The sequence below is a fragment of the Hypomesus nipponensis genome, chromosome 28, assembly GCF_054491055.1.
Source record: "Hypomesus nipponensis isolate SF chromosome 28, ASM5449105v1, whole genome shotgun sequence".
In the NCBI taxonomy this organism is placed as follows: domain Eukaryota; kingdom Metazoa; phylum Chordata; class Actinopteri; order Osmeriformes; family Osmeridae; genus Hypomesus; species Hypomesus nipponensis.
This window is the reverse complement of record NC_140388.1, coordinates 8,546,807-8,569,034: the sequence shown is the minus strand read 5'-3', so window position 1 is coordinate 8,569,034 and position 22,228 is coordinate 8,546,807. Positions and strand designations below refer to the sequence as shown.

The following is a 22,228-nucleotide window of genomic DNA, read 5'->3' as shown; positions in this document are numbered from 1 at the left end:
AATAGTTCAGGTTGAATGCGATGAGTAAACCGGATTTGTTTCAGTTTATAACATTAACGTTCATTTGTTTGCATACTTAAGTGGGAAGCAATTATCAAAAACATCGTTGCGTTCAGAATCACCTGCTTCACAACAGGCACGCGAAATTCAAGTAATCTAATGACCATGACAAATGCTTCGTTGCCTAAACAAAAATTAAAAAGGTGTGAATTAAAATACTATCTGTTGGATCTAATTATTGTTTCCATCCAAATAAAGATCAGCATAAAGATAAAGCATTTTCTTACCTTACGCTTCTCTTTCACTTGAGGTCTACCACGCGCGCGCACCAACTTGCTGTGTTTTACTGGGATCTTTGGATAATGTTCTGCATAGTAGCCAATGTATTTATTCCTTTGAACGCTTACTGTTACATCCAATGATCTAAATTTGCGAGGCAGGCTACTTGGTGCAGTTCCAGGAGATGGATTTAATTATCAACGCCCGACTAAATGATCCTTTATTGAAAATACCCTATTCGTTTGAGAGCTGCGCACTGTAGCTATAATCCGTAAATCAAACAGCCTCAAAATTGTAGCTAAAACTATTAAGAGTTTTTCACTTTCTGTATTAGAAATGTGCTAAAACTTCTAATGTCGGAAAGAGTCTTTCTAAATCGGTCGCAAACAAACAAATAGTAGACTGAAAGATCATAGTAAATTGTAACGGGTAATTGTCTGAGGCCGTGCGGTCCCTTTAACCTGTCTCGGCTATAGGGAACTGTCATAGTAGTGTCGATTTAACCCCGCCCCGATTTCGGAGTCTTCGAGGAACGATGTGCTTTCAGTATTTCTATTGGCTTTATTTGCTTTCGATCAAACACAATGAACATCTGTAAAATGATTGGCTTAAAAAATGCCAATCATACATTCTTTAATAAAGAAGACAACATAGCCACTCCAAAACGTAGAGATACACACACACACACACACACACACAAACACACTTAGGATACTACTAACTTAGACAAAGAATCCGTAAATTCCAAATAATTGTCTACATTCTAACAATTCAATCAGGCTATGATTTATGTATGGACCAGGTTCACGGACTGTCATATTTGGAATGGATTAATACCGTTTATCTAAAGTTCGACACCACAATGCATCAAAACATTTCCTTAAGGTGTACTGAATCTGTTCGTGAGACCTAGCATGCTAATTTATGCTATTTACTTTCCTTTCCACGTTTGCATAAACCGCCTCTGGCCTGGCTGACAATCTCCAGGTGAGAACATGACAAATAGACCTGGAAATGACATTGTCCAATCAGATTGAGTGACTTGACTATTTCAATTCTGCGGGGCCCGGCGGTGCACTGACTGGGCGGGTGTCCAGTTGTGTTTCATTCATAGCGAATCAGCGTTCATGTGAGCCGGTCTGTCGAGGCTACTGACTTTATAACCAAATCGTGTGGACCCAATTTACTGTGGTCAAAGGGGATGATCGGAGCTGTGAGTACAGCAGCTCTAGCTATGCTGACACTAGCTAAGGGTGTTAGCACAGAGAGTAGTACTAGCCTAGCTAGCTGGCTAACTATTCTTACTAAATAATTTGACTAAGCTAGACTAGCTACTAGCTAACACTCTTTCATGTAAAGTCTAGCTAACTAGGTTGCTACTAATTGTCACAGTCTGTTGGACTGAGCAGGCGACATGTCAACAATGTTGGCACAATGTATGATATTTTAAATAAAGTAGAACTAGCTGGCTAAATAACATGCGTTTGCTATTAGTTTATAGCTAGCTAACGTTACTAGCACTAGCACTAGCAGCCTACCTTGCAGTTAGCGTACACTGTCACTGGCTCATCAAGCAAGCTAGCCAAGTAGCTACATTATGTACACCTAGATTCAAATGTAGCTAGCTCTATTGAAATGAATGTATCTGTTTTAGTAAGTCCACCATGGTAAACTAATACTGTTACAGTAGTTGCAGACTCGTACACATAGCCAAGACTAGTTTACGTTGCATAAATTGATTTGTCTTGATTCTATTGCTATCGACTTGTTACAAGGGACGAAGACTAAAGTTAATTGGCGTTAGCTAGGCACATTAAATCCCTCTGATCATAGGGCGATTGCGGTCCTGTCTGTGCAATGGTGCTTATGGAAACAGTGGGGGCCAATTTGGAGGGTCTAATACATTGGCGATGCCATCCAACTAACAACATCTCAGTAGCATATTTAGCTAGCTCTTGTGTGACTTGGAACCTTAGCTAGCCAGACTCCGCGTGCACTCATAGACACCCAGCTAAAGTTGACATTCCCTATAATGTAGTTGTTCTCGTGTTTTATATGATCGTATCTCTTTCCTAGCTCGTTCCCTTAAACATGCGCAAGCTTTGAAAGAGACTGAACAGATTGAAAGCGAGTCGCCTTTCCCTCCAGCACCCCCATGTGTATCATCTTCTTCAAGTTTGACCCTCGGCCTGCATCCAAAAATGCATACAGGTAAGCCGCCCACCACCAGTTGTGCATTGGTCTAGATAAAAACAATTGGGTGGGTTTTGAAATTGCTTTATTAAAGATTCAATGAATGATGTTGTCATGAAGAAGAGCGGGGGGGGGGGCACTGTACTCACATTTACATTTAGTCATTTAGCAGACACTCCTATCCAGAGTGACTTAGAGTAAGTACAGGGACATTCCACCGAGGCAAGTAGGATGAAGGGCCTTGCCCAAGGACACAACGTCAATGCACGGCCGGGAATCGAGCCGGCAACCTTCTGATTGGTAGCCTGATTCCCTAACCGCTCAGCCGGTTGACCGCCCATATTGACTTTGAGCAGTCAATGTGACTTACAGTAGAAACTAAAGCTCTTATTATAATCCTCTGTCTGAAGAATTCTCCACCTGGCTTGAGTCCAGCCTTTGTCCTTTGGGAGATTTTCTTAGTCGAGCATACCCCCAGAAGATAGACTTTCCCCCTACAAAACTATGAGTTAACTCCTAAAGAATTACAAAAATGTTTGCGCAATATCATGTCTTGGGTGACAGTTGTTCATATTTGCAAAGCGATTGCAAAAGCAATTTTCTGCCTACTAACTACTTTTACTAGTTTGACTACAAAACATGTTGGCCATTGTTTGTTTTTGTTTAAGTTGGCTTTTTGACAGCTTTTACCCTTTTGACATCGCACTGAACAACTACGATCTCAAACGCTGTCTTTGCTATAATGATGAAGCATTATTTTGTGCTTTGTTTTCTGGGACAGTGCATTGATTCCTGAAGCCCACACGTCATCCTAAGCAACTGCATCGTTAGCCCCCGCTTCAGAGGCCCAGCCCCATTAGGCCAATTTGTTGTATTTGTTCCTATCAGTGTCCACATCTTTTCAACACGATTAATGGGGGGCGGATGCGGCCGTGAAGCCCAGAAGAAAGATGCAATTATTGCAGAGGTCATTAAAGTTGTGACCTAATTTTTCTCCTGCCACTTTGCTATGAATAAATATCTATGGAGCTTTGACTTATGATACAGTTACAGAACAAAACAGGTACACAAATATGGTTAAATATTAAGTCAAGTAATACCGTGTAGGGGCAAAGTAATTATAATAATAAGTAGTAAATACAAAGGTAAGGACCAGGTTTACAACATTCCAGACAGCCTTGTTACCATTGTGACGTTCTGCACTGCAGGCTAGAATACCACAAAGTACTTGAAATAATGAATAGAAGACACTCATTTGCTGTCCAAGCAGTCACATACATCAGCAAAAAATCTGTACGTGTGCACGTCAACACTTTTTTGTGTTGCCTCACTTGCCTGCATTCGTAGACTGCTTGGAGGGATTCATGGACAATAACCCAAAGTCTCTAAGTCATGCAATGTTGGCTTGCTAAATAAGTGACAGTTCTGCAGAGTCGGTAAAAGTCTCCAAAGATTAATGTCAAATGCTCCATTAGGAACAGCCGTGAGAAGGTTTATTGTAAAGAGGGACACATTAGGCCCAGGTGTCGCTGAATAACAGGTCTGAGTAAGAGGAATGGGACTGGCTTAGTAAGAATGACTTTTAGTATTGAACTGTAAAGAAGCTGTAATGCTTGAGTCATTAGGCTTCACTCAACTGCCAGGAATATAAAGTCTGTTTTGTAGCCAAACTGATTTGGCACTGGATAATGCAGGACCTTTTGGGTCTAGACAAGTGTTGAGGGTTTATTTCAAGGCTAGGATGACACCCCTGTTGTACTAGTGACCTTTGTATCTGTCAGAATGCATGGTCTTTGGCTGGGCCTCTGTGTGTATGTACGCTTCCCCTTCTCCGATATAAGATTAGGGAGGAGGAAAACAATTTGAAAAATGACTTCCATTTCTGGAGTGTTCCTATTCTTCCTTTGACTCTTTTGAGCATCATCAAAGGAGGTCCTCCTACACCCCCTTCCTCCCCCTCTGATCTCGTCCGTGTCAATTCTGTCACATATCCCCCGCAGCGTCACTGCAGCCTGGGCGATAGGAAACACAGTGACCATTCAAGCCCGTCTTCTGGTGCCCCCGGCGCCTCACACACTGAAAATCCATCCTTCCCGACTCATCGCCATGATGATCTGGAGAGCATGATGACTGGTCAGACGAGGGTGGGAGAGAGGGGATTGAGTAGACTAGAGGACGGGGGATGTTTGATGCAGAGGAGACGTCGTGCGTTCTTGCTCCCCCTGGTGTCACAAATGAATAATACAGGTCCGCCGACGTTGGCGGCGGTGGCGTAACAATCCCCGTCTCTGCGAACGCGCGCAGTTCTGACCCTCTTGTTTTCGTTCCCATCTTTCCCTCCTGTATCACAGGCTGATTCTGGCCGCCAACAGAGATGAGTTCTACAACAGGCCGTCGAAAGCTGCGGATTTTTGGCCGAACAACAGCGATATTCTCAGTGGTGAGTGGACACGTGACGGAAGGCTTAGAGGAGCAGGAGGACCGAGGGGCCCGTGGGATCCGCAGAGGAGTGGATCTCCTCGGGTATCTCTCTCGCTGGGAGCCTTTATGTTCCAGCACAGCCTAGCCGGCGGGCTTTCATGAGGAGGATATTGGTTTCCATGTCAACAGAGCATTTCAAGAGGCATTAAGTAGTCCTTGTCGTCGTCGTCGTCGTCGTCCCCCCTCTTTTGCGAGACATGCCATTGTTTATTAAAAGTGTGGCCGATACAGAAATGAATGCATGTCCTCGAGTTGCGTGATATTAAAACGAAATTGGGTGTAGAAAGGTAAGAGGATGGTCTTCTATCAAGAGCCTTGGCCTTCCACTCAAGAAGGACTCACCCCTTTGACTGCCCATCTGAAAAGTAGACAGTTCGTTGTGGGTATGACGATGTATAAGACATTTGTTTTCGAGGTAAATTCACAAACGAACTAATCCTTGGGTGGCTGGTAAACCCATTGGACTTCTGACAGGTCAGTCTTAAATGGTCTACTGAGTCAATAAGCACGCAGGCCTTTTTGGAAGGTCTGTTCAGTTCAATCCAGCTTTGATAGTCTCTGAATTGTCAGCGTCAATCGGCCACTCGGTTCAATGGACTTCTCCTCCACTCAGTCACTCAATGACACGCTTTCACAGTAAACTAGGTTTAAGTGACTGATCTTTTCCGGTCCCATAGACAATATGGACCGGGCAGGAAATCAATCACCCCTTTTTTTCTGCACAGAGAACACACAGATGCCCTCGGTTGTCCATCTGTCCCTCCCTCCCTCCCACACACACACACACACACACACACAGACACACACACTACCCCATATCTAATTGTAGGGTCAGACTGGAGCAGCAGGGATGTAATTGATGGCTGCATTTATGTGTTGTGGCAGTAATGAGTGATGGTTTCTGTTGCAGGTGGGGGCGGAGGGGGTGGGGGTGGGGTGTCAGGGTCTCGATGCCAAGCAATGGGAAAGTATTGCGGAGGGAGAAAAGGGGGAGGAAGCCATTCCCCCCCCCCCCATGGAGATGTCTTCCTCTCTCCTCTAGGGGATTAGACAGACTGGGCCTGGCCCTTTAGCAGAGCTGTGTAAGAAGGGCCCATAGGCTGCACATCGATCTGGTTGAAGTGTAGTCTTACAGCACGGCCCCTGGAGATCCCTCATACAGCTGTCCCTGTCTTTACACACTTCCTACTGTAGTGAGGGGTGTGTTTCAGAACAAATGTTACCCGTTTGAATTCTCAGATTGAATCATAGAATGCACGTTTGGCCTTTCTCGTAACATCAACGTGACCTTGATGGGAATTCTGGTGGGGGGGGTAGTTATATGTTTGGGTATGGGTATAGCTCAGTGGTAGAGCATTAAACTGCATGACAAGATGTCGCTTTGGATCAAAGTGCTCGCTAAAGGGCCACAGGGCACACATGTTGTCAGGTCTCCGTATGATGCGTGGTTTCCACGCTTGCTCTTGTTTCCAGGGCTGGACCTGGAGGAGGGAAAGGAAGGTGGGTCATGGCTCGGGATCAACAAGAGGGGCAAGCTGGCAGCGCTGACCAACTACCTGGAGGGACGCCCCAACCCTGAGGCCCAGGGCCGAGGTCTGACCCCACACACACACACACACACACACGCATACAAATACCCCACATACATACATTGTGAAGCCCTCTGTGACATGCTTGCGTGTAAAAATGGTTATACAAATAAATGTGATTTTATACACACGTGCACAAATCTCCCTCATCTATGTCGCTATAGATAAAAGCGATTGCTAAATGAATACATTACATTATTATTAAATTGCTGGCCAATAATCCCCAATTCCCTTGAGCCACATTAAGTGTGTGTGTGTGTCTCTACCATACTTGTTTCTGCCCAGCTGTCCAGTGCAGATGCTTGGAGACTAGAAGGAAACACTTCTGTCTGGAGTAGCTGGAGTTCTTTTTTGTTTTAGTTTGACACCTTAATCCCAGGTGTTTACCTGGCACACTTTGCTGTCGTTACATCCACGCAGGTCACTCTCCGACCCCAGCTCTCGACTCAAACTGGCACATCTCACATCTTCAGCTAAATCCTCTCACATCTCTCGCTAACATATTTCACTTTTCAGCATGGGAAGAAGTGTGATATTCTGCAATAACAGGCCTCCCTTTTGAAGAGCTTCACCAAAAGTCTTTGTCTTTAATTCTGCGTCAGGCAGATAAACATTGTATGCTGTTTTTACTACTCTTTGTGAGGGGGGACTTTGTTTTAGTTTCACTGTGGATCAAACCACTCAATGTTCCGTCTGAGAGAAAACGCGCAACCGCAAGGGAAGAGCTGGTGTCCAAAAACAACATAGCTCCACTGCATTCTCTAAAACCCTCCATCCACATAGCTGGTTTCCATTTCGAATGTCAGCAATGTCATGTTCTAACAGTCGCCGAGAAAACTCTGTTTTGAAGTTGACGCTACGTGTCGGTGTTCCCTGCAGGGTTTCTCGTCCCAAACTTCCTGACGGACCACCAGGACAGCTACTCCTACCTGAAGAAGGTGTCCACGGAGGGACACCTGTACAATGGCTTCAACCTCCTCACTGCTGAGTTCAGGTAGGAGGGGAGGGGAGGGGAGGGGGGAGGGGAAGGAGGGATGGGAGGGACGGCCAGGCTTCATTGACTGGATGCCGACCCCTTTATTAGGGACTTTCCTGGGCACTGTTGCAAAGGCGCCTTTCTGGATGCTATTTGTCCTCTGTGTGTGGCGCTTGTATGATCAGGGGACATGGCATGCAGTACCTCAGCAGTAAGGAGTGAGAGAGAAGGGTTCAGCCCCTCTCCTCCGGGAACTTCAAGTCCACAGAGCCTCGCTCTCTCTCATTCTGAGTTTTGTTGCATCATACGTTATTCCATCTTTGCCTTAATCTGTGTTTACAGATTCAAAGTTGATTTGCTCACTGAAATCATTCCTGTGTGTTTTGCGATACATTTTTTGTATTTCTTTGCTCGCTCGCTGCTCGCTCGCTCTCTCGCTCGCTGCTTGCTCGCTCTCTCGCTCGCTCACTCTCTGTCTGTCTCTGTCTATGTCTCTCTCTCTGTCACTCACTCACTCACTCACTCAGTATCTCTGTTGTCGGTGTCATCTCTGTTCATTTGACTTCCCTCTCTGTGTGGTAGTCTCCTTTTTTTCCACCAGCCTAACAAGGAGAACCATTTCCAGAACGAGCCTACAGGCTCAGAGAGCACCTGGTCATTATTATTTTTCCCGGCTCTTATAAGGAGTTGCCATGGAAATCCATGGTGTTACACGCTTTTAGTGATCCTATCTCTTTCTGTCCATCTCCAGTGGATAGGGAAGGCTAGCATGTGATGTCTTCATGATGGCAGGCTTGGCACATTGTGCTGTCGTAACCCACTGTTGGTATGGCAACAGGTCTCTAGGTAATATTGATTTGGTCTGATTCTTTTCCCAGTGGCTGTGAGAGGGAGCGGGTTGTCTTCCTGTGTGAGCTGCAGATGTCTTGTTCCAAACATCTTGGTAACATGGCCCCAGGCAGGAACAGCACTGTTAGCGAGCACTTCTATTTTAAAACCCTGTCCATCACTGCAGCTCATACACAAAGAAAACGCATGTGCACCCACCCACCCACGCGCGCACGCACGCACATACACACCTGTAAACGGCAGGTTTTTATTTGTACAGCAGGAGAGCTCTGCACGCCAGTGTTGACAAAAAAAAAAAAACATTCTGAAAATGCTAATTCCTTTTAAAAGCACAAAATGGGCATGTTCACAGCAACTGTTGCCCCCCCCCCCCCCCCCTGCTGCCACCGCGAGATACCTGGAACAACAGGAGTCCAGTGTCACATGTTCATGACAAAGAGAACCAATAGCTGTCTATTTGCTGTGGAGCGTTACCGTCATCTGTTAGCAAGATCTCTGCACTCGCCATTCTCCCCATCTTTTTTTTATGGGCCAGTGTTTGCCACGAGAACACACGTGCTGATAAGCAGACGTAACGCACCATATCTGCAGTAGAGGAGAGATGAGAGTGGGAGAGAACGACGGGCCGAGCTTGCCGCGCGCTCGTTTCGCTTTGGACAAAGCCGTCTCATTACAGGGCAGGTGCGTTTCTCTCCCCTTGTATGCACACCGGGGCGAGCGACGCGCGCTACAGATAACCCGGAGGAAATGCGCTTGGGCTTCTCTTCTCTCTTAATCAATAGTTGCGTCTCGTCGACAAGACGAGCTCTACATTACAATTAGAGGGGTTTCTCATCCTTCGCTAACCAGCGATATGATTTATGACAGGCCTTTGCCCCCACCCGTGGCGCCAGATGTAGCGTCAAAAAAAAAAAAAAACATTCTCTGTTCAACAATGCATGTTCAGACTATGAAGGGGGAGGGGGGGGGGGGGGTGTAGTCACGGTAAAAGGATGAACTTTCATACGCCTCGCTGGGCAGGCGTTAAAATGTTCATATCGGCTTTCGCATTATTTATATTAGCCTCCCCTTGATCAATAATCCATAGTCGGGGAGGTATTGCTGGAAGGCAAATCAGGAAATGGTCCTGCGTTCATGTGTACCAGTATGGCAACCACATCTCTCATTTTGGAACTAATAGAGATATTGAAACCTCTTCTTGAATGACCTCATTGAGCAAGGTTGCTCAATCCTAGTCTGCTGTCCTGTATGTTTTTTCAATGTTTCCTTGCTGCAACACACCTGACTCAAATGAAATGGGTTATGAAGCTATGGAAGCCTGATAACGACCCTTCATTAGAATCAGGTGTGCTGGAGCAGCACATCTCAAGCATACAAGATAGTGTAACCCGAGGACCTGGATTGAACATTCCTGTCAGAATCAGAATTTGGTTTTATGCGCAATGTAGGTTTACACAAACGCAGAATTTACTGTGGCCGGAAGGTGCAAACAATAAAGATATATACGGATCTTCAATCAAAAAGTAGAAGTCGAAGCCTGTGGGCTCTGATTGCTTTCCCCTGATTCTGCATGCTGGGGGTGCTAATGAGCTCGTGTATGTGTATCGAGTACACATTAATGCGTCCGTTTACTCAAGTGACTTGTTGACATGGCCTGACACCATGCTGAGGTTGTTGGCAGCCTGGCGTGTTCAGATGCGGGGAGGTTTTGGGTCGCCTGTTTGTACGGCTGTCCGGCTTGGGCAAGCGGAAATGTGTGAACTGCTCTCTGTGGCAGTACCATCAGCCTCAAGCGGAGTAAGCTGCTGTTCCTTTACGGATCATGGCTGCGTTCATAACATGAATATAGATCGGCCCGTCAGTGGTGTCCATGGGCAGAGCCAGTAGTGGCACAAAAAATGGTCTTTAAAATGGTAATGCGTGTTTTTGTAGTCTTTCATCTTTCACTCTCCACGCTGACTGACGAAAAACCAAAATATTTTTCCCCGCTTTTGACGTCTTGTTTTTGTCGGGATCTTTTTTGGGGGGGGGGATTTATCGGGATTCATTTTTTCTATTGGGATTCATATTGCGGGCGAGTTATCCAGCTGTGCTAGTCTTACAACTCATGTTGAAATGCATGGAGGGTTTACAGGAGGACCCCCCACACACACACCCTGTGGCGAGGAAACCTCTGCCAGCTACTACACTGCAGCTGGGAGGATGAACGCTGCTTCGAACAGAGCTGCAGGAGGATAGACTGCGGAGCCTGTTCATTTAGAACATCTCCCATTGATGTGCTAGCAATGATGGGGCCAGATCTTCAAAGCCCTTTCCTTCCCTTTAATCAGACCTTTTCTTCCTGTCGCCTCTGCCCAGTGGCTCTACCCCCTGCCGTGTCCTCCTCTCCCTCCAAATCGACCACCAAATATGTTTTTTTTTCTCTTTTTTTCTTCTTTTCTTTCAATATTCCCGCCACAGCTTTTGGATCTTAGAAACCAGTACTGTCCTTCCTCGTTCCCTTCCATCAGCTCCAGCACCACAGCGGCGGCACGCTTCCCACGTCTCCCCGCGGGGCGCCCTGCCAGTCGAGCGCAGGGCCTCGATCTGTCTAAACAGGGTTTTATTCCTCGTGCCTGGCTAGAGCAGAGTAGTAAATGGGAAAGGGTAATGTTTCTACAGTGCCTTTTATTATGGTGATCTTTTAGCATGTATTATTATGAGATTTAAGTATGTACGTGTTATGTTATGGAATATGTGGCTGAGGATGTATTGTTTGTTGTCATTGTGACTGGCAAGGCGTTCATGACGCACCGCAGAGTCCGAGACTAATTTCCCTGAGCAGGACAATAAAGTGTGTCGTATCGTAATGTAGTCATCCCCATCCAGCCCACAGCCTCGTCCTCATCCTGACTGCATAGGCGCTCTGCCGGTCTACACAGATCCTTCAAAGGGGGTGATTTGATGTGTGGCGTGCTAATGCAGATATATCCAGAGCTGTTTTAAAAGGGATGGTTGCCTAGCTACAATGTGTGGCCTTTTGCCTGTGAATGATATCAAGGTCCTTTGGTTTGTGGTGCAGATGATTTCCACTGTGGCTTTTTCTTTTGGACCCCGCAGCTTTGCAGTTGTCTTTTGCAATTCTGGCAAGAACATCGATATTGTGAGGGATCATATGTACAGGAACAGTTATTTACTTGGTGTAATTCCCCATTAGGGCATAAACTTTAACTAGCAACGGTTTGCCCAGACTGACTCGCATCAGGGGGGAATAAATATCAGCTCGTAAACTTTTCAGCCGAGCAACTTTTGCGTAGTCGTATGTTCCAGGCTCGAGGTGAGCTGTTGATGCAGTGTTGCACCAGTCGCATGATTGACACCCTCCCCCGCCATCACTTAAGGAAAGGAACAGGGATTCATTCTCTTTCAGAGCTGTTGTTCTTTGGTATTCACTTTGTTGTCCTGAAGCAGTAGATCTTTTGTTGGATGTCAGACAGCCACTCGCATGATGAGGCATTTCGTTTCAGGTGAATGTTTTTAGGATACGCAACACCTCAGGAAAGCTCTGCGTGTGTCCCACGAACTCCCCCTGTGGATACTTATCTATTGTCGCTATTAACTGAAGTTTAGACTTTATTTTTTTGGCATTTAAATGGCCTTAAATTCAATGGCGTGTTCAATCGCTATTTGATGGGCTGGTGGAGGAAATTATAATTGTAAAGGAAAGAATAGAATAGAATGTGCTCTATCTATATTTAATCATGACATCATGGTTGACCAAGAATGGCCTTTCCAATGAGACACAGAAATTAATGGTTCATAAGGAGACATCTAATTTTCTCTCTCATTGTGTCCGACACAGGGCCAAAGACGACACCATGTGTTACTATGGAAACAGAGGCAGTGCTGAGCCCATCCGTCTGAAAGCAGGTCTGTTTTTCAACGCGCGGTTGCATTCAAAAACAAAATCATCGATCCGTCTATATAGATTTACGTAACTGAATAATGTTGATGCTCGTGTATCCTGCATCTGATTCGCAATGTTCTTTCCGTCCTTCCTGTGTGTGTGTGTGTGTCTCTCTCTCTCTCTCTCTGCTCCAGCAGGAATCTATGGGCTGAGTAACTCTCTCCTTGAGACTCCGTGGAACAAGCTGCAGCAAGGCAAGCGCCACTTCACCAGCGTGGTCGACCAGGGCCTGCCCTCCGACGGCCTGGTGCAGGAGCTTATCAAGCTCCTCAACAACGAGGAGCTGTGAGTGGCTCTGTTTAACAGGAAACGGGGAGACCCCCTCAACCGACACACTCGTTAGCCCCCGCCTCCCCCCTGGTGGAAGACACCAGGGCAGGAAAGAGATCTGATTGACTTGGTCGGACCAACCGTAGCGGCCGCCGGATACACAAAATCCTGAGCGGTAAACTTGCATGATCATGAAGTTGGAGTGAGTCAGTGGTTGTGGTTGTTGACTTGGTGGGGTGGGTGTCTTCCGCAGGAACGCCCCTGACCCGGCGCAGGAGAGCCAGGGGGAAGGCTACAGCGGACGCATGCTCCAGGCCCTGTCTGCCGTGTGTGTGCGCTCCCCCTCTTACGGAACAAGGTCAGAGTCCTCCTCCACAATCCAGTTAGCTTGGCCCCATTTCCACGGCTGGCCCCGCCCTCCAGGCTGACCCCGCCCCTCCAGGCTGACCCCGCCCCTCCAGGCTGACCCCGCCCCTCCAGGCTGACCCCGCCCCTCCAGGCTGACCCCGCCCCTCCAGGCTGACCCCGCCCCTCCAGGCTGACCCCGCCCTCCAGGCTGACCCCGCCCTCCAGGCTGACCCCGCCCTCCTGGGTGTCAGATCACATGATCTAGCGTGCGACAAACCTACCTCTCAGCCTGATTGAGCGTCCGTCCTCGGCGTCACCAATGTAGGATCCTCTACAAGCCTACGATACTTGTCCTTATACTTTTGCCTTGTTTTTGTCTGTCTGCACCAGGGCCAATACCATCATCCTTGTGGACGCAGCCGGGAATGTGACCTTCACCGAGCGCACCATGTTAAACTGTGACGTCAGCCAATGGAGCACAAACACTTTCCAGTTCAAACTCCAGGAGGACTGAAGACCGCCGGTGGAAGCCTACTTTGTGCCTTTCTGAATCCCCGCGCTTTCCTCCTTCCAGTCAGCCATACTCCCTCGACAATGAGAACAATTTTGTTTTCTATTGGAACCGATATAGGTGTGATTGGTGTTTTTAATTAGCACACCTTTTATTGGAAAGAGATTAATTGCACTTTTTAATATGGTTTTGGAGTTATTTCCACTTGGCTTGAAGATATGGCAAGTGCGAAGTGACTATTACATTGAGTTGTTTTTCCTTGATTATATACTCATGGTCTGAGAGCTATTGTTTAATTTATAATAAGGACGTGGTTATTTTGATTTGTGTGCGCATTAAAATGTTTATTGCCAAAGAACATGCTACAGCATTTGACAGAACAATGGTACGTTAAAGCTATCACCATCAAATCTAAAATAATATCCTGATTGTTTTCTTTTTTTCTTTTTCTGCCTTTTGTATTGCTTAAAGGTGAGACTGTTTTGCCTTGCTGGAAATTAGATCCTGCACACCACTTACCCAGTGTTCAATCTAATCTTTGCAATGAGCCATCCAAATCCCTCTTTTGAATGAATGACTCTTTTCGAAAATGTATGATTCAACGATGATTCTGCTTCCTGAGTGTTATTATTGGCTCGGGTTTCCATGAATCTGTCACAGTTTTCTTGATTTCACTCGTGAATAAAGTATTTTAATCAATGTCTGGTACTCAGTACTGACAGTAAAAATTGTATACTTTCAGCCTCTACCGGCTGACTGGGGCACTGCACTCAGTTTACTACTTCCTATTTCATTGGTCAGTTGGGGGAACTTCTGAAGTTTGATTGGTCTGGTTATTCCCGCAGTATTTCGTCCTGGAGAGAAACCCGCCTTTGCGGACTGATGGTTGGTCTGTTTGTGAAGAGCTAAATAGTAATTGGATTCATGATGTGTCAATCTTGAAAAAGCCGGTATGGGCTGGGGAGGGGCTTATGTGTGCTGATTGCAGCTGTCTGCAAGATGGCGGACCAAGGAATTGAGCTGTGTGCAGTGTTATCTTAAAATTGTCTGTTAACTGATTAGACTGGAAGATCATAAACTATTCTGTTGGTGAGTATCGAAATACAGCATCTGATTTCACACAGACATCTTTAATACTTAAATTAGCAAGCAGTTGATTTGCTTGCATGGTTGAAGGAGAACGAAGAACTTCCACTAGCCAGACAGAAGAACGCTAGCTACTGTAGCTAGCTCTCTTTAAGTTGGCTAGTTAGCTAGTTGCTAGCTACCAATTAGCTACAGTAATTAGCCAGCTAGCGGACTAAAGTCTAGATTGTACTTGAATACTGCCTGTAATTGCAAGTGTTATATTTTAAATGCAATCAAATAACCCGTTCAAGATGTACTCAGCTGTCAATCAGTAGCCTACGTCTAGTAGCTAGCTAGTCTAGCTAACTAACAGGTGATTATTGAGCCAACAGACAATGAGTCAGTTCCATTCAGTCGTTAGCTAGCTAGCAACACGTTATTCTTATAACGCTAGTCGACACATAACTAGCTGGTGTTACTATTAATATTTAATATAATTGGCTACGTGAAGCCGAATTTGTGCACTCGGTTGCCAGCTAGCAACATATTTTCTTTATCAACTCAACCACGATCAAGCATTAGGTCACTCAAATTATTTTGAAGTATTCAATTATTTTTGGTGTTATCTTTTTGTTTCATAGGACAGATACGACGGAGGAGGATGAGCAGATCCTAGACTCAAGCAACATATAAGCTGAATGCATTGTGATTTCCAATAATTGAGACAGTGATTCTAAAAAGCTGTCTACATTAATGAAAAGAACAATGTAGTCAGCTTAACGTATTCAAGACTGGTACTTGGTCAATACAGGGACGTGGGCTTTCGTTTGTTGTGCTTCTGCATGTTTTGCCTGAAAGGTAATTAGAAGTAGATTGTGCAGTCAGGGTCAGCGCGAAGAGCATTTATATTTGGTTTGTCAGCCGTTAGCCAGTCGTTATGGAGATAGATGATGTGTTACCCCCCCTTCCTTTGGAACCCCCTGATTCAAACAAGGACAGCCTTAATGGTAATGCACCTCCACCACCTCCCCTGCAAACGTCCAGTGACGCAGAGGAAATGGACGTTAGCTCTGGTGGTGATGGACACACCTTAACCCCGGCAGGGGCAGAACAGCAGCTTCAGCTCCTCACCAAGGGCTCCTTGTCCTTCTGTAGTCAACCGTCCGACGACGGTGACCCCAACCCCCCCTGCCCCAGAACAGCCCGCCACGCTCCCCCCGTCACCAAGTTCCTCCCCGACCTCAAGTTGCTCCGAGACGTTAAGATCAGCGTGAGCTTTGCGGAGACCTGCAACAGCAAAGACAGGAAGGTGCTCTACACAGGCGTAGGACAGGAGGGCGGAGGGGAAGCCGGCGCCGAGAGGGTGAACGGTGGGTTGCATGATGCCACAGTGCCGGGGCCTGTGGAGGGTAGCTCAGGTGTGGGGAACTCGGCCGGTTGCCCTGTCAGGGGAGGAGGGGAGGAGGTGGAGGCAGACCTGGAGAACAACGTGGAGTTCGCCGTCCTCGACGAGCTGGAGGACTTCAGCGAGAACTTCCTGGACCCCGACTACGGCGACCAGGGCGGGTTCAGGTCTGAGGTGATAATTCAGCAGGAGCAGGTGGATGACGAAGGCCTGAACTACTCGTACGAGGTATGTGAGCAGAGGCCCCCCTGCCGGTGTGGCTGGAGCATCACATCAGTTGAATATAATCAGCACACCCCCCCCTCCCAGTATCACCACAGTACACCCTTAGACACTCTCTGCCCTGTCCTCTGTGTTATTCCCCTCCTGCACTACCTCAGAGCACACACAACCGCTCAAAGCTAGGGATGTCCCCCTCCTCCTCCTCTCTTCCCCTCCCCCCCCCCTCAATGGCTCTCTCTTCCAGGAGGACTTTGACAATGACGTGGACGCCCTCCTGGAGGAGGGCATGCCCGTGCCCAAGAAGATGCGCCTGGCCGAGGACAAGTACGGCGGGGACAGCGACCGCGACCATCCGTCTGACGGGGAGGAGGGCGTTCAGCCCATGATGACCAAGATCAAGACAGTCCTGAAGAGTGAGTGGTGGACAGCGGGGTCACTGGGCTCTGGGGCGAGTCAGCGACGCTTCGGCGCTGTCTGACCAACTGTAAAGTTTACAAGCAGGACCGTTCTTTTTACATTCGGGTTACATTAATATCCATGCCAAAACCATGAGTTTTAATGCTGGTGTGGTTGCATGGTTCTGACGGGTGCTCTCGTAAAGCTTCATTTTTATTAGATATTTTCAGTGTCGACACACAATAGGTTAATGAAGTGTACTTAAAGAAAATAAATACACATATCATGTGTGCGAACCTTCTGTGTGGTGGTTGGAGACTGACGCGGTTGTGGTCCCCAGGTCGTGGGCGCCCCCCCACTGAGCCCCTCCCGGATGGCTGGATCATGACATTCCATAACTCGGGCATTCCAGTTTACCTCCACAGGGAGACCAGGGTGGTCAGCTGGTCCAGGCCCTACTTTCTGGGGACTGGGAGCATACGGGTAAAGACATGCGTTCAAAACGCCCACCTTTTTCAACCCAACGCATCACAGCAGGGTTGTTCTTCTCGTGGTTCGGGACTTGTACCTGAGACCCGGACTGTGGACAGAAGCTGTGTTCTCCTGTTCCTTTGATGCCTCCCCCCCTCTCCCCTGTGATGTGCTCCCCAGAAACACGACCCTCCCACCAGCAGCATTCCCTGCCTGCACTACAGGAAGATGAAGAACCAGGAGGAGCGCGACCTGAACGGCGAGGTGACCCCCGCCGCCGAGGTGTCTCCGGCGAAGCCCGGCGAGGAGGCCGACTCTGTGGAGAGGCCGGACGAGCCCGACTCCACGGCCCAGGAGGAGACCCCCACGCCGGCCGCCGAGGTGGAGGAGACGGAGGGCGCGGGCCCAGACACGGAGCCGGCCCTGGACGCCCGCCCCAAGCCGAAGGGGCCCCAGGGGTGGGAAACAGCCCAGGGGGCCCTGGGCCAGGTCAAAGCCAAGGTGGAGGTGTGCAAGGACGAGTCGATAGGTAAGCGTTTAAGCGATTCCGTTTCAACGATTGATCCAATAGTTTTGGTTGCTCTAATATTAAATAAAAATTAAAAAAAGGCAACAACCTGACTTGAGTGTGAAGGTTAGATTGGGGGTGACTTGGATGGCTCCAACATGCCTCTCTTTCTCCGTGTTGGACCCAGACATCGAGGAGTTCCGCAGCTACCTGGAGAAGTGTTTCGACTTTGAGCAGGTGACCGTGAAGAAGTTCAGGACCTGGGCCGAGCGCCGCCAGTTCAACCGGGACATGAAGAGGAAGCAGGCCGAGTCGGAGCGGCCCATCCTGCCTGCCAACCAGAAGCTCATCACTCTGTCTGTCCAGGACGCCCCCACCAAGAAAGGTGCGCCGACGACACCCGGTGGACGGCAAATGAACTGCGTTCCATCTTGCCCAGGTCTGATCTGCTCTGCTTTCGTTTTTTTCAGAGTTTGTCATCAACCCTAACGGGAAGTCCGAAGTTTGCATCCTACATGAATATATGCAACGTGTCCTTAAGGTCCGCCCTGTTTACAACTTTTTTGAATGTGGTAAGTCAGTCGATTCCCCTATTCTAACATGTCTTCTGTTTTAGCTACTAGTATATGTGACATTGAGCTCTAGCATGAGAGCTGTGTGCCTGTTTGGTTCCTCCAGAGAACCCAAGTGAGCCCTTTGGAGCGTCGGTCATCATTGATGGAGTGACCTACGGAACAGGAACCGCCAGCAGTAAAAAACTGGCCAAGAATAAAGCTGGTAACTTCCCTTTTTTCTATATTTTATACATCTAGCAAACGCTAAATGGGGAAAAAAGCTAAATGTACAAATGGCGCATATAGGAAGTATAACAGGAGCCTGCCCTGAACTTTCCCCTCACCCATGCTAGTCCGCCGAGATACACGCAGTTGAGCTCTCACTACAGTGTATCACTACGATTTACCCCTAATACCTGGCCCACGGCCGTTTAGGACATTTGAAGTCACATAAAGCACAGGGCAGTTTGCAGCAGAGTGAACCTCAGCAGCAGTGTTCATTCCTGCTGAGGCCCTGGGTGTGACGTGTGCTCATGGTCTCACCCGCAGCTCGAGCCACACTGGAGATCCTCATCCCTGACTTTGTGAAGCAGACGTCCGAAGAGAAGCCCGCAGAGGGGGATGAACTGGAGGTACCTGGCAACCCACGATCTAGAGATATTTAACTTGAATAATCTATAATAAGTGACTACTGGTACAAGGAGTAAATTGATGACTTATGAACATATCTTTCTTCCAGTATTTTAATCATATCAGTATTGAAGATTCGAGGGTGTACGAGCTGACTAATAAAGCAGGCTTGCTCTCACCATATCAGATTCTACATGAGTGCCTTAAGAGGTAAGACGCATGACACGGGTTAGAAATGTCTTCAGGACATCCACGGCTTTAACTGTGATGCCGTAAATCGATGTCATTGTAAACTCGTGTCATAGTAAACCCATATCCTGTAAAACGCTCACAGTAAACCCACATCATGGTAAAGTCATATGGTCGTAACTCCATGGTTCGTGTCCCTGCAGAAACCATGGGATGGGCGACACCAGCATCCAGTTTGAGGTGATCCCTGGCAAGAACCAGAAGAGCGAATACGTCATGACGTGTGGCAAACACACTGTGCGAGGGTGGTGTAAGTAGCACGACTCCACCCCACACACCCACACCACGCCATCCCTGGCTGATCTCCCCTATCGAAAACCAGTTCCAGCCTGTTGGGTTTCAGCCGAGGGGTGACGCTCTGTTCCTCCTTGTCTCCAGGCAAGAACAAGCGGGTGGGGAAGCAGCTGGCCTCCCAGAAGATCCTGCAGATGCTCCACCCCCACGTCAAGAACTGGGGTTCCCTCCTGCGCATGTACGGCCGGGAGAGCAATAAGATGGTGAAGAAGGTAACCACGTCCGCACAGCCGACACCACCGGCCAGGCCGGGGGGGGGGGGGGACACACGGCGAGATGAGAACTCCGATCAAATCGGTCGTGATGTGCACGTTTCGGCTGTTGACCGAAGGTGGATCTGGGTGTTTGTTTGGTGCCTGTAGGAGAATTCGGACAAGAGCGTGATCGAGCTGCAGCAGTTTGCCAAAAAGAACAAGCCAAACCTTCACATCCTGAACAAACTGCAAGAAGAGATGAAGAAGCTGGCCAAGGAAAGGGTGAGTGGGGAACGCGAGCGACGGGGTGGGCACAGTCTGTTAACACCCTCTTTTAGATGGGGTTGTTCCTTCTGCTAACGACGCCCTTGTCTCTTGCCTCAGGAGGAAACGCGCAAGAAGCCCAAGATGACCATCATGGAGTCAGCTCAGCCCGGGAGCGAGCCCCTGTGCACTGTGGACGTGTAGGCCTCACTGCAGGCCAGCCCGGCCCCCTCACTGACCACCCACACACACACACAGTGCAGTCACTCGTTACACTAAACGCCACCTGTCCACCATCCAACCATGAATGCATCCTTGTGACATGGCAATAGATGTGAAGAGTTCCTAGAGAAGGGTCATGTGTAGCACTGTTCCCCTCTCTATACCCGCGCTGTGTTGGTGTCTGGTGCACGGTCAGGGGATGGTCACTATAGATATGAGAGCGAGAGAGACCAGCGTGGACCCCTCTCCTGTTGTGTCCTCCACACAGCACTTAAACTGAAACCACCCACACGGCAGGAGGAGGCTTCGACAAACTGAAAACTCTGCGGCCCCCCCCCCCCCCCCCATAACTGCTGACAACCACTATAGATTCATTTTTGTCACGGGATGGTGAACATTTCAAGGTCACTCCAAGTTTCAGCTGCAGGTCTCTTATTTGGAGAGTAGTAGGATTAGTCGTGGTCTGCTTCAGCAATTTAAACTTTTCATCGGGTACGAAATGGAATATTGATCTGTTTGCTGTTGTCTTGGCTTTATAGTTGATGGTTGATGTTTTGTATAATTTGGTTGGTGAGTAGTCGTATTATTAATATGCTTTTGTCTGCAGATTGGCCAGCTTGTTTTGATTTGCACGGTAAAACTGATTCTGGTAAATTACCCAAATTCAGGTGTATAGTTCTCTGCACTCATGGTTCAATTCAGTTTGTTACACTCTCACAGTTCAAGTGAGTGGAGTGAACAATTTTTTTCCAAAACCCCGAAACATGGAGAACGTCATTTGAATAGCGTGTCTTTTTTTATTTTTCCGTTGATAGAATTCAGGAAGAAACATATCACCAGATGAGCTGAACAAGCCGGTCTGTTTAGCTAACGTCCTGCTTTCCATCTAAGCACTGTAGAGAACACAAGCACAAGGGCTTGGAGTACTGTAGGCAGGTTGGCCAAGGAGATATACACATGGTAATGTTACAGTCCTAAGATCTGGACTTCAGTTAGGTTTTCTGATTTTAGATGCGTTCGCTCGCTCCCTACCATTTAAGTGACATAGATGCCATGCCCTTCAATCTTGGTTGCTAGGACGGCCTCATTGTGGTGTCCTTGTATAGGATAACCCTTGACTACATGTTGCCTTAGTTATGTCATTAAGGGCTCCCTTGAGAGAGAATTTATTGGACCTAACCCCACCCCGCTCCCCAAAGGAGAATTTAAAGACCATTTCCTTAATTCAGCATTTATGGTTTAGACTGTGTTGGTTTTTATGGTGTAAAGCAATGAGAAGACGGGGAAAAGAAAGGAAAAAAACTGCCTCTCGCATGTGCATATTTTTAAGAGTCGTCTAATTCTGGTTTGTGTACGTTTGTCATCTTTGTGAAAAAAGATCATCCGTTCTCATCATGTGTTCTAACTCTGGCAAACTAATGTATGGTGTAATAGGATTCCCAACAAATCTACAAAAATGAAGTTGGCACACTTTTACCTCGAGCGAACCTTGATCACGTCTTTTAGAACAACAGTAGTCTAAACAAGCAGTGGGAACCAAAGCTTTAATTCAGTCTTATGCATTTTTATAGAGGAACATTACTAGGGTTGCTGCAAATGCCACCATTATATCTATAAATATATATATATAAAAGGCAGGATACAAAAAGATGCAACACTTCCTGGAACAAAAATATTAACTTTTGTGCATTTCATCGTGTGAAATATTTGGTCTGCATCTGTCCCGGTGGTTATGGACACAACTGCTGATGTAGTTAGACTGCCTGAAGAATGTGCTTTTCCCCTGGCTCATGTTTATGTGCTCTGTCTTGCCAAGTATGTGTGTTTAGTATGTGCGCAAAAAAGAGCTTTTACACTTGTTACCATTGGAGTTGTAATGATGGATTGTTTGCTTGAGATATTGCTGCCTAGAAAATGAAGTACCTACTGCAACTTGGATCTCTGACTTTCAGTGATATTTGTTTATGCAAATAAAATTGTCATGAATTAACTGTCCTCTCTCGTGTCTAGATGGATAAGAATATCTGTACTTGGAAGTCAAGTTAAGATCTCCCCCCAACCCTTTATCTACACCTTGAGGGTTTAGGTTGGTTGAGGGGCAGTTCTATGGGCGTATGTGAAGCCCTCTGTGACATGCTTGCGTGTAAAAAGGACTTTACAAATAAATTTGATTTGATTTGACCACACAGGATTCTTGTTCCTTAGCAGTGGAACCTTGTCTGGAACTTCTGTTTAAGATTATTGAGGGGTAGCTTTCTGCAAATCCCAGATGTGTGCTGAAGCACATACCTCTCAAATGGTGTAAGTGG

General features: G+C 47.3%; 2 protein-coding genes and 1 long non-coding RNA gene across 7 annotated transcripts in view; 2 read left to right on the top strand and 1 right to left on the bottom strand.

The window, feature by feature from the left end:
* Positions 1-723, bottom strand: part of LOC146219879 (uncharacterized) — a 41,517-nt gene extending 40,794 nt beyond the window's left edge. Inside the window, exon 1 of the long non-coding RNA XR_014750971.1 lies at positions 288-723. This is a non-coding gene — a long non-coding RNA (uncharacterized LOC146219879). The remainder of the gene's footprint in view (positions 1-287) is intronic.
* Positions 724-1,320: 597 nt separating this feature from the next.
* Positions 1,321-14,141, top strand: tango2 (transport and golgi organization 2 homolog (Drosophila)). Of its 3 annotated transcripts, none has more exons than XM_084694746.1 (9): positions 1,321-1,492; positions 2,356-2,490; positions 4,824-4,912; positions 6,427-6,546; positions 7,422-7,536; positions 12,209-12,276; positions 12,451-12,598; positions 12,837-12,941; positions 13,322-14,141. In XM_084694746.1, exons 2-9 carry the CDS (start codon positions 2,435-2,437, stop codon positions 13,443-13,445), a joined length of 825 nt encoding a protein of 274 aa, XP_084550872.1. In that variant the 5' UTR covers positions 1,321-1,492; positions 2,356-2,434; the 3' UTR covers positions 13,446-14,141. The 3 variants fall into 3 exon arrangements, with proteins under 3 accessions (XP_084550872.1, XP_084550871.1, XP_084550873.1); XM_084694745.1 differs by having other exon boundaries at positions 12,448-12,598; XM_084694747.1 differs by lacking the exons at positions 1,321-1,492; positions 4,824-4,912 and having other exon boundaries at positions 2,362-2,490; positions 12,448-12,598.
* Positions 14,142-14,220: 79 nt separating this feature from the next.
* dgcr8 (DGCR8 microprocessor complex subunit) lies at positions 14,221-22,105 on the top strand. Of its 3 annotated transcripts, XM_084694744.1 has the most exons (15): positions 14,221-14,531; positions 15,152-15,368; positions 15,510-16,143; positions 16,382-16,550; positions 16,874-17,016; positions 17,185-17,533; positions 17,700-17,897; positions 17,983-18,084; positions 18,191-18,289; positions 18,616-18,698; positions 18,806-18,906; positions 19,089-19,195; positions 19,324-19,451; positions 19,602-19,715; positions 19,818-22,105. In XM_084694744.1, the coding sequence occupies exons 3-15, from the start codon at positions 15,568-15,570 to the stop codon at positions 19,899-19,901; spliced, it is 2,253 nt and encodes a 750-aa protein (XP_084550870.1). In that variant the 5' UTR covers positions 14,221-14,531; positions 15,152-15,368; positions 15,510-15,567; the 3' UTR covers positions 19,902-22,105. The 3 variants fall into 3 exon arrangements, with proteins under 3 accessions (XP_084550870.1, XP_084550869.1, XP_084550868.1); XM_084694743.1 differs by having other exon boundaries at positions 15,157-16,143; XM_084694742.1 differs by having other exon boundaries at positions 15,152-16,143.
* The last annotated feature ends 123 nt before the right edge of the window (positions 22,106-22,228 follow it).

What these genes read in the sequence shown, in the direction of transcription:
- tango2 (XM_084694745.1), top strand. Translation starts at nt 2,435, where the DNA reads ATGTGTATCATCTTCTTCAAGTTTGACCCTCGGCCTGCATCCAAAAAT. An exon ending in GCCCATCCGTCTGAAAGCAG is followed by an intron (nt 12,277 to 12,447) that starts GTCTGTTTTTCA and finishes TCTCTGCTCCAG; the next exon opens with CAGGAATCTATGGGCTGAGT. An exon ending in TCCCCCTCTTACGGAACAAG is followed by an intron (nt 12,942 to 13,321) that starts GTCAGAGTCCTC and finishes TGTCTGCACCAG; the next exon opens with GGCCAATACCATCATCCTTG.
- dgcr8 (XM_084694743.1), top strand. Translation starts at nt 15,448, where the DNA reads ATGGAGATAGATGATGTGTTACCCCCCCTTCCTTTGGAACCCCCTGAT. An exon ending in GGACGCCCCCACCAAGAAAG is followed by an intron (nt 17,898 to 17,982) that starts GTGCGCCGACGA and finishes CGTTTTTTTCAG; the next exon opens with AGTTTGTCATCAACCCTAAC. An exon ending in CTACATGAGTGCCTTAAGAG is followed by an intron (nt 18,907 to 19,088) that starts GTAAGACGCATG and finishes GTGTCCCTGCAG; the next exon opens with AAACCATGGGATGGGCGACA.